This window comes from Chiroxiphia lanceolata, chromosome 4 (genome assembly GCF_009829145.1).
Source record: "Chiroxiphia lanceolata isolate bChiLan1 chromosome 4, bChiLan1.pri, whole genome shotgun sequence".
In the NCBI taxonomy this organism is placed as follows: Eukaryota; Metazoa; Chordata; class Aves; order Passeriformes; family Pipridae; genus Chiroxiphia; species Chiroxiphia lanceolata.
This window is the reverse complement of record NC_045640.1, coordinates 68,755,463-68,766,450: the sequence shown is the minus strand read 5'-3', so window position 1 is coordinate 68,766,450 and position 10,988 is coordinate 68,755,463. Positions and strand designations below refer to the sequence as shown.

General features: G+C 38.5%; 1 protein-coding gene across 1 annotated transcript in view; it reads left to right on the top strand.

The window, feature by feature from the left end:
• The first annotated feature begins 4,411 nt into the window (after positions 1-4,411).
• Positions 4,412-10,988, top strand: part of JADE1 (jade family PHD finger 1) — a 52,614-nt gene continuing 46,037 nt past the window's right edge. The window contains exon 1 of the mRNA XM_032684844.1: positions 4,412-4,679. Coding sequence (XP_032540735.1) covers positions 4,619-4,679 — 61 coding nt within the window. The 5' untranslated portion in view covers positions 4,412-4,618. The remainder of the gene's footprint in view (positions 4,680-10,988) is intronic.

The following is a 10,988-nucleotide window of genomic DNA, read 5'->3' as shown; positions in this document are numbered from 1 at the left end:
TTTGGTTTTTGTTGGTTATTTGGTTGGGTTTTCTGTGTGTGAAGACAGATGACATGTCCTGTGCTCCTCAAATGTCCTGTGCTCTTGTAGCACAAGCAAAAGGAATACCAATAATGTATTTTTCAAAATCTAAATAGAGCTCCAGAATAATCAGAAATTATTTTTATAAGTATAAGTATAGTATGGCCAGTCTTCACGAACGAAGATTTGGGAAAGGTCTTTACCCTTCGAGCCTGCGCAGTGGATTTTTTAGGTGAGACACAGGGTGCGCTGAGCTGAGCCCACCCTTTAATCCTAAGGTTCATCTGCCGGGGCCAAGCAAGCTTGGACAGTGGCAGTGAGGTCCTCAGGACGTAGGTTTGTTTAGAGTGACCTTCTCTTAGATGGATGGCCTTACAGGGCTAACGAGCTCCATCTGCCCGGGGGACTTCTCTGACCGGGAATCAAATCCGGGCCGCGGCGGATGATTTTGAATAATCATGAAAAATCAGTATTTTTTAAAATTAACAAAAGTGGGTATACATTTTAAATAAACTGACTGCAGTGATATTTCACTCAATAGGTTCTGTTGTCCGTTTGACACAAAATATGTATCTGCACACAACAGGGATAACATGGTTCAAGACTGAACATGTGTTAAGGAAGTTGTTCACTCCTGCACATGTTTATAAAATTCTTCTCTTGGGGTTATTTCACTGATTTCAATGAGATAGAAGTTTCTTTTGATTTCTGCTGTACTAGTGAGATCACAGCTTTCATCCTTTTATGATCCTCTTTGCCACTAAAAGAAAATTCGGAGGGCTTCTGAATGGAAAAGTAGCAAATTACTGGTAACATAGCTTTTGGTTGCCCTGGGAGTACTCGCTGCATCCTTCAGTTTAATTTGCTTAATATATGTAATTAATTAAGCAACTGCAAAGTGATAGAAATGTATTTGTGGATTCAGTCTCTGTAAATTAGTGATAAATTTGATAGTGCGGGACAATCGTTCTTTCTCTGTGGGACTAATGATAATGCCTCAGGAGTCATTTGTGGAGCTCATCATGTTTACCTATTAAAATGAAGTCATTACATTTTGCTGTAGAAATCTTGGAATGCTTTTGGTACTACCTGCTGTGAATTTGGCTGTGAATTTCCAGTAATGAATAGGACCTGAATCCACGTGGACAGGACTCTGTCCACTAACATAAGTATTTTCAACAAAGGCAAAAAGTGGTCTCTTAAAGGGTGGAGATCATTTAAAATGCTTGGACTGAATAGCTGGAATCTGTCTACTTGTCTACAGAGAGCTTTAGTGCAGCAGGTGTTGTGCCCACATTGTGTATAGTCTGGGCAGCTACACATGCAGCTACTGAGCCTGCCTGCACAACTGATAAATTTTTTGTATATGAAAATGTGTAGAACAAAGTTTGGAGTCTAAACTGAAAAAAAATTTGAAATTAGGTTCAAGATCAATCCTTCCTACTTCCTTATACAGCATTCTTGTTGTTTTTCTTCCCTCCAACTATTTAAAGGAAACTGATAGTTTAGCTGGAGTCCAGGCACACGGTTATTAGTGTCATCTGTACCCAAGAGATAAGTGACGTACCCTTAGTGCAAAGAAAAAAAAAAGGCAACTTCACTTGTTTTTTTTTTTCCTTGAGGAAATTTATGTGGTTTGTTGTCACTGTCAAGCAGCATAACAAACTTATAAACTTAACTACAGAGTCATTAGGGTTAGAAAAGACACTTAAGATCAAGTCCAGTCAAGATGGCAATTAGATCAAACTTCAGTGGATGAGCCATTTGGAGCCTGGGGTCTTGACTGTCTCTGTAATTGTCCCATGTTTTAACTTGTTCCACCTGCCAAATCTCTTAGAAAGTGGATTATTTGTTTATTTTTGAAGCCGCAGGCAAATATGCAGGAGATTTTCCTGTACGTGAAACAAAATGATTTCTCAACAGGGAAGATGAACACACCGGTATTATTAATAGAGCTTAAAGTCCAAAAAAGTTAAGATATTTTAGCTGGTGGCCTATGTTTGTAGCATATCTAGCAAGTCTTATGCAATTCTCAGACCTAAAATATGTGTTGTTTTAAAAAAAGTCAAGCATTAAGAGTTTTTTTCCACCTGTTTTTAAAAAGTTGTATAGTCAGAACAAAGCACAAAGATATGAAATTATTTAGCCCAAAACTTAGGCTTTAATGTGCGTTCTACATCTCTTTTGTCAAAGTTGAGACATTGTGCAAGAGAGCACATGAGTCAGGAAGTGGGATGAGAACAAGCAGTCCCTTTGGCTCTGCAGCACACTGTTGTGAAATTCATCTAGGAGAAAGTGGAAGCATCTAACCCATAGGTAGCCCTTGACCATCACATCTGGCTTTGCTGGGCTCATGCTGAAGCCATGACCTCGTTATGCAAACTGAGGCAGTTTAGATCACACCAAGAAAATCAGAGCTGTAGATCTTCAAGGAATGTAATAACCAAGCAGGGAAGAACTACGTTTAGACTATGCCAGAACCAGACAAATGTGCAAGAATTTGCTGAACTACATTTTTAGCCTTGGGCATCAAAGTCCTTTGAACCTGGTCTCGGTAACCTAGCACATTTTCCACTTGTGCTTAATGCTCTAAGACCTGGCCTAAGTTTTCACAGTGTTGAATATGTCCATTTTTCTTCTGTGAAGTGTGAATGGGGTTGGGATAAGCAAACACCTTATTAAGTAGTATTTCATTTGGTACATATGCTGGAAATGACATGCAGCTTTTAAACTTGTTGGATGTTCAGGTTGAGATGGTGGTTTTCAATCAGGGTATGATGTGTTTGATACATCAGTTTATTAAGAAATATCATACAGATAGAATGACAATGTCTATATAGAATTCTTTATAATTATAAAACGTAGGCTTGGGAAAAATCCTAGCTTCACAAAAGTTAGTGGAATAAACACTCATTCCCAGGGAAAAGAGACTTTCAAACTCATGCTTTTGATTTCAATGATTGCTTACAAACTGTAAGTACATGGAAGCAATTTGAAAAGTAAGACAAATATTGGTGTCTTCGTTCCTTAGCTGGGCTTTGGAGACATCCACACCTTGAGATACTTGTGAAAGCACAGCATGCATGTGTGTATGGAGTAGCAAAGGATTTTGTGTGTATGTTGTAGCTTCATTTTCTGGACTGCTGTTTTTTCATGGGAAAAATACAGAACTCACGATATTAGTGTACCTTTGTCAACTTTTAAAAGGATTTAAAACATTTAACCAGGTGATGTTAATTGCATTCTGAAGGATAAGCATCTTAGTCTGTCAATGGGACTCCTTCACTGGGGATAGTATTTCCAATACTTATTCATTTCCTTCACATGAACTGACAGGGCTCACACAATCAGTGATCTTCGTTTCTTATTACCTTGCCCAAGGTTTGGGACTTTTTTGCTGTCCCTGATTTCCTTCACTGAGATCAAACTCTTGCAAACAAGATAACTAGGATCTCTGAGCCACGTGTCAGGCACAACATTTTATTAAGGTAGTCATGAAGGATGTTTAATTTTATTGAAAGAGACAGACCCCAAAGAATCCACAGGATTCTTGGAAAATCCAGCAGCTCTTGGAAAAGATAAACTTTTAAGGATAGAGGCAAATTGTGGCTCTAGGCTCCAACATCAACACGTTGGGAGAGGAAAAATTCCTTTGCTCCCTCTGTGGGCATGTCCAGCCAGTTAGTCAATATGTGCTTTATTGCACATATTATTGATCCAAAGCACCACACCAGAGTGCCAGGACACGATGTACTCTGGCACAGCACTGGCTGCACTGGGTCTGGCACTCTATCAGGCTTTCCCGAACTTATCTTCTGTAAACTCTTTTTTCCCATCTGTGCTGTGGCTGGCTCCCTTAAGTAGTCGGGCCCTTTCCCAGAAGAGATCTAAGTCATTGCGGGCTCACCTTTAGCTTTGGCTGAGGGCAGAGATGCTGCTATGGCTGGCTAAATATTTGAGAGGCTGAGTAGACCGGAACTGCAGGTTTGGCACTTATATAAGGATTTGTGTGTTCACTGCAGGATGTGCCTGTTTCTCCCTTAAAGACACTGGATTACAGTCAGTTGGCACATTTGCTTTGCCCCAGTACTTGCTCTTCCACATGAAGAAAGTAACCTGCCTCAGATTGTCAAAGAAACATAAATGTGTGATGGTTTCAAAGCGTGTCCTGGGTGAAAGTGAGAGAGAATCTTTTCTGACTTGCGCAGTTTGAGGAGCAAACATGGGTGTTTACCCTGTGCCAAAATCTGCCCACGTAAGCAGATCAGACTTTTTTTTTTTTTAATGTTGTTCTGGAAGGTCAGAGACTATTTTGTTTGCTGCAGGTTTTTTTTTGCTTAGTGAAGCAAAGTTCACAGGAGCCAGAGTAATGATCTGATTTCCAACTTTTCTTCATTATTCCCTGTGTGCTTAGTTAAAAAATATAACTGTGGCAGTCTCAGCTTTGAGCAAATAAACTGTAACTTCCAAATAAGCAATAAACTCCTTTGTCCATTAAAAGAAAAAGTAACTTCAGAATTACTGATTAAAAGATATGACATGTCTCGAGGGCTGTTGACATCCTGAGCATTTGCTTTATGTGCCCTGAAAATTCACCATGCAGGTGTTTGGGGTTCTGCCTCTGAACATCTTCACATGCAAGAACTGTGCCACCTCCTGTAAGTCACTGTTCTCATAGAATATGAAGCAGAAATTTGGGGTTAGACACATCCACTATGCAAATGCAGTGTTAAGGGTAGCTGACCTTTTGTATTGTGTATGTTTCAAACAGCACTGAAGAATTATTCTGTTGTAATTTGTTAGGGTTGAATAACAAATTAGAGTCTCTTTGCTTTGTCAGGGGCATTTTTTATTTGTATCTCTTTACAATTATGTCTCAATGTCTTATTTGCAAAAGAAATAATAATTCTCCATCTGATAAAGGTATTGAGGCTTTTCTTATGTTGATGGATTCTTTACTGGGTATGTATTTTTGATAAAAAAGCGGAAGCATAACAGTGCTGCAATGTTGTGTGGCCCATGATTATATGGGATAAACTGCCCTTTTTATCCCAATAGCCCCCCGCCTTTTTTGGGTGTGAGAGATAGAGGGAGGTTAGATAAGGGCTCAGCTTCCCCTATTGTGTAAACATTCTTTTGTGCTGGATATTCTGAGCCTCTGAGTCCCATTTGGTACTGTTGAACCTCTGCATATATACAACATATATACAAGTACAGGAGACAGTTTTTATAACATTTATGTTGATTAAAACTTTCTAAATTGGTTTTTGTGCTTATTTACACAGTGGAACTTGTAGAAAAGCTCAGCAGTCAATATTGCCACAAGAAAAAGACATTTAGTATAGTTTTCTCAATAATTTTTCCTACTTGTTAAACACTGAATAATTTAATTTATAAAACATAAAATGGGTAAAGTAATATAGATGAAATAAACAACAGTTGCCTGTCTGACTAGCATTTCTTTTATTTAGTAGTGATGACTTTTTTACCCCCTTGGTGCCTTACATCTATGTACTATTGAGTGAAATTACTAATATTTGATGTCAGTTTTGGGACAACTGCATCAGTGGACCTCTGTCTATTTAGGGAGAAAATCTGCCCTTTGTCGAAATTATGATTGACACATCCCCTAGGAAGGAAGCATGGAAACTGAGGAAAAGGTGTTATACCTATTGAGGACAAACAGAGTATCTCCTCTGCATTGTAACTTATGGCTAATTGTCCTAGGTTTGCTTTTTGCTGTGGAGGGTGTAGGATTTCTTGGACCTTGTGGCAGACGTCAGTTTCATGGTCTGGAAACAGGTTTAAATTCAATGAACTGTGAGTCATTGCATTTGGAAGATGTCCCAGGAGAGACCACAAATAGAATCAACTCTGGGGCAATTCAATCAAGTACCAAATGGAATCCAAAAGGACCATGTGGGAAGTTAGTTTCTAGAAATGTTATCACAAACTGCTCAGAGCTATTTCAACATCTGATTTTTTTTTTTAAGCTTAATCTATTTCTGACTCCTAAAGATCCAGAGTTGAAGTTGCAAATTTTTTTCAAAGTTATTTTGGCACTAGATTGTTACTGAAAAAAGAAATTGATTTTTGTTGTGCTTCCCCAATAAACTGGTACCACTACTCCACTTTTAGCAACCAGCTATCAGCCTGCACTCTGCAATCAGAAAATCTGTAATCAAATTCTTTTGAACTCTTCCACAAGTCTTGTCACAGCACCTTTCTTTCACTATGTGATTTCTGCCTTCACAAACACAATTTAATATTGAAGCTCATTTAGATCAGTAGGTGTAATATCGCTCAATGAGCTGCCAGATAGGCACGTGTAGATACTTCGGCTGAGATTTGATCTGCTGCTGCTAAACTCTAACTTGCCTGAGGTTTCTACAATTCATTCTTCCTGCACTTAGGCCATTACCTTGGCTGCTGATTACTTCACTCATCCTTGTACAAAACTGTGTTGTTTCCCCTAAAGGTGATGCATCAGCTGCATCCAGGTTAACTTGCAGACCTGCAAGGTAACTAACTGCCTGCTTCCAGCTGTTCCCTTGAGGTTCTTGTTCTACCGATTTCCTGTCAGTTTCCACTTTTCAATTACAATAATTTGGAAACACTTGATTTCAGTAACTCTAGTTTTAGGTTTTGAAACCTAATAAATTTTACCTACTGGGCATACCTGTTCACGCTTCCTTTTCAGATGAATGTACAGTGTCAGCAGTTGCATATCTGTGCAATGATTGTATCTGATTTGCAAAAATATTTTAAGATCTCTATGTGCAAAATGTCATGGAGGTATACTTTGTACTGTGTTATTTTCTATAGACCAGGCCAAAGGAGAGGATATAGTTTAATCATTAGAAACCTCGGACTGAGAGGCATTACTTTAGGTTTCTATTCTTGGTTTTAATGCTGACTTAACTTGTGAAAGATATAACCTTTGCAATGCCCCTGCCTACCCACAGATAAAATTAATATTATAATCTTTACTTCTCAAGTTTTATCATTAAAAAGACTACACTAGTGTCTGTCTCAAGCCCTGTTTGATAGCTTGTCAAATATAAAGGTCAGCTCTAAGGTTTCATTTTCATCCCTCTCCATCCTTATCCCTTAATGGCACAGCTTTTAATTACTGGGGTACTGGCTCATACACCCAGTTAGTAATCTCTCACAACTACATTTCAATAAACCAAAGGAACTATAAACCAGAAGAATAAGGACTGTGAGCCCAGGAGAAATCACATCTTTGGTGTATGGCTTATAAATAAGCAATTCTAGTAGCTGTAAACCTCAGCTTCAGAGGCAAAGGAAATAACATACTACCTGAGCTTAGTCTTTTTGACCTCCCTAATCCAGACACACCAGATTCAGGTGGTTGTAGATAAGGAGAAGGACAAAAAAGCCAGAGCACTAAATAGTGGGGGTTTTTATGCATAATTCTGTGAAGTGGTCAGGTGCCATGTTGCATAAATGATGTATTTGGGTTAGACAAAACTGTGACAACTGTGTTCCTCTATGGTCCATACATAAGCCATGTGAGCAAGTTTTATTTCTGCAGGAGTTAAAAATAATGTACTTATGTAACTTGTAAGTGGTATAGATTTACATATGCATGAGTCAAAATCTTTTTTTTCCCCCTTGCTTGTGTGAGTAGACTAGCTAGACATAAAATGGACCTCAACGGGATTCGGCCCAACTGTGCATCTGTCTTATCACTCTGCTCTACAAAACATCTCTCAGAGGAAACGTGAAAGCTCTCTGGAAATTCTTATTCTTGAAGATTAAGTACAAGCTAGTGTTGACAGTGCTGGTTTGGATCTTTATTGTTCTTCTCTGCAATTTTCTGATCTTCAAAATAAAAAATGAGAAAAAGCTGGAGCCAAAAGAGCAAAAGAACAGCTTTAAGAGATACTTGGGCTAAATTTAACAGTGGGGAGAAACTCAGCTTTGTAAGCTACATCTTCATGTGCGGAGACCGCAAGAATTAGTGGAAAAGATTCCAACTGTAAAAGGAGTATTATCAAATATTAAAAAAAAAAAAAAAGGAAGAAGTAAGAAAGAAAGAAGTAATATTTTATCAGCAACAGATTTCCACAAAAAGCTGGAAAAAAGTGCTAAAAAGCCATATATTCTTTTCTTGGCTTTGTGCATCTGCTAAAAAATAACATTCAAGAGGGAGACACTAAAAAACTAATTAAAAAATAAAATAAATAAATAAAATTTAATATATGAGTGACTATATCTGATGAAGCAACTTGGAGAAGGCACAAGAAGTGTTGTGTGTTAGCACAAAGCCTAACTCTAAGCCTGATGCATATTCTCTGAGTGTTCCTGGAATGAGTGCTAATACTCATATAAAGATAAGTGAGTGAGGCACAGAGCCTAATGACATTATTTATTCTAACAAAAGTGCCTGCTTTGCTAAGAGGGTAAATACCTATTAGAGATGAAGGCTGATGCCAAAACTTCTACTTTTAGCCAGTGCAGATAGCAGAAGACTGTGAAGTTTTGTCCCACTGCTTTGGTTTCTAATCTTTAAAGTTAGGTTGTGGTCAGATGTTTAATGCAGAATTCAAATTTCTTTCTTTGCCCTGAGTGGATTGCTTTTACCATCCAGCTCTATTTCTCTGTTGGCAGTCTACCTGCTCTGGTAGGTTAACCTGGGCACAGAGTTTGTAGAAAAGCAGGTGAGGATCACTCACACAGTCCATCCTGGTGCTTGCTGCTGGCATTTTCAGGCTAAAGTCGTAACAGTGTCTTGAGCTGCTAAAGCTGATTCTGCAGTGAACAACTCATTGCTTTATGTAGATTATAGGTAAATCCATTTTTAGTAGCACTGTTTCATATTAATGGTGTCAGTAGCTTACTCCGGTATGCTCTATTATGTTCTCTCCTGTTTGACCATACCTATATTGGTATACAACTTCATACATGTAACGTTGAAGTAGTGCAGGATGTAACCTTTCCTTTTTGTTTTTCACTGACTTCCAGCTACTAGCACTTCAATTTTTTAATATTTCCTTTTAAAACATAGTGCATTATTCCAGAAGAGTCTCCGTGAGATACTGTACTCAGAGACAAAATAGCATCTTTGTTCCAGTTGTGTTACCTTCCAGTAAAGACTGGGCTAGCTACTTGTACAGCATGGAAGACTCCCATTTTGGGAGTTTTTTAGAGTAATTTAGATAGTCTCTAGTTTCTAAAACCACAGTCTGCCATTCTGAAAACATTCATATTATGTTCTTAAATGTATGGCTTTGCATGGCTTCCAAGAGAAATGTTTCCTCAAATACAAGGTGTAGCTTAAACTTGGCTGTATATGCAAAGAAAAGCTAATTACAGAAAAACAAAAATATTGCCTCAAATCCAAAGAGCTTGAGATAGAAAAGTTTCTATCATTCCTCCTAAGAAATTAAAGCACATTTAAGCTGTTCTCAGAAGCTTGTTCTGAACTTCTTGGAAAGAATTCGGAGAAGCAGGACAAATAGCATTTCTTACGATTCTTCAGTCTTTTACAATGAACAACATTATTTAAAACTATTTAAAAGAAAATAATAATTTTACCTCCAGTAGAGGTACTGGATATACCTATGTATAATAAATAACAACTGACAGTAGCTTTGCTAATCTTAATCACTTTTTATGAATTTATGAGAAGTAGTCCATGAGGTCCTGAGGGGTCTGCAGATCACTAGGGGGAAAAACTCTGACCTATCCTGTTCTGGGATTTATATTGTAGCACAGCAGTGGGCACATGTTGTTTAGATAATACAGAACAACTAAGTCTCCAGTCAGTATTGAACAGTAATGCCCCTGGAAGCTCAGGGGTAAGGTGTATGAATGTAACTCTGGCAATAAGTGGATTATTATCAGGTAATGTGATGTGGTGTATCACATGGATGACCACAGCTGATGGCTGTACCAAGAAAGACAAAAAGCTAAGGCCCTGATCTTACGAATATGAATGGCATCAGTGGAACTGCTTCTAATTAGGCTGCTATGCCAACAGGTATCTTTACAGGTCTGGATGCGAAGGCAAGTGCAAGAGAGTGTAGAGAAAGTATGCATTTTCCTATTTTCATGTAGTGGAAAACAAGGGAATCAAAGCCTTAGGCTCTAATATCTGAAGGTGCTTCAGACCGTTTTGTGAAGCAAACCCCAACTGTCTGATTTTCACAGTGAAAAAATATCTCCAGAGGGAGGATGTTTTTGTAGTAAAGTACAACTTTTTAGGATGTACAGCAATGTTTCATTATTGGGTAGGTGGGTGGGTGGGTGAGACAGCAGGATAAATGGCTCGGTTTGCATGGATGAGTAACGACCCAATTCCTCTAAGGTATGATTCTTTGGCGGACCAATATTGCTGTGGAGGCTGCATTAATTTATATTTGCATACTATGGGAATTTCTTTGCACAGATTGCCTTAATTCTGTGTCTGAGCTTATGTTGAATCTTCTCTGTGGTGTTTATTACCTCAGACTATATTTGCTCAGGAATTCTGCTCAAATGGGAGTTCTTCACGCAGGGAGCACAGGTGCATGGCATGAGGTAAAGTGATTTATGTGGAAAAATAAAGAAATCTACATTCAAGCATGCTTTTTTTGATAATGGCAAATGCACTATGTAATTTGGTGCCAATTTAATTTGCTTTCTTGCTAGAAAGATGTGAACTGAACCACAGTATGTGTTGGCTTTTTCTAGTCTTTGAAAAGTATCAAAGTTGAGGAGCCAGAGGGATAACGCTGGGGGCTGAGAACAGAGAGCGTGCGGTTTTATTCTTGCCCCGACAATTATGCGCTATGCATGTGGCCACAGCGTTTAACTCTTACATGTCCCAGTTTCTCTGCCTGACAAATAGTGACTTATGCGTTCTACATAGGGAGCCAGTGCAGCACTAACACTCCTGCTTTTGAAATCCGCTTAAATGTTTTGGAGAGAAGAGTTAATGGTTGCAGGGTAAGAACAGC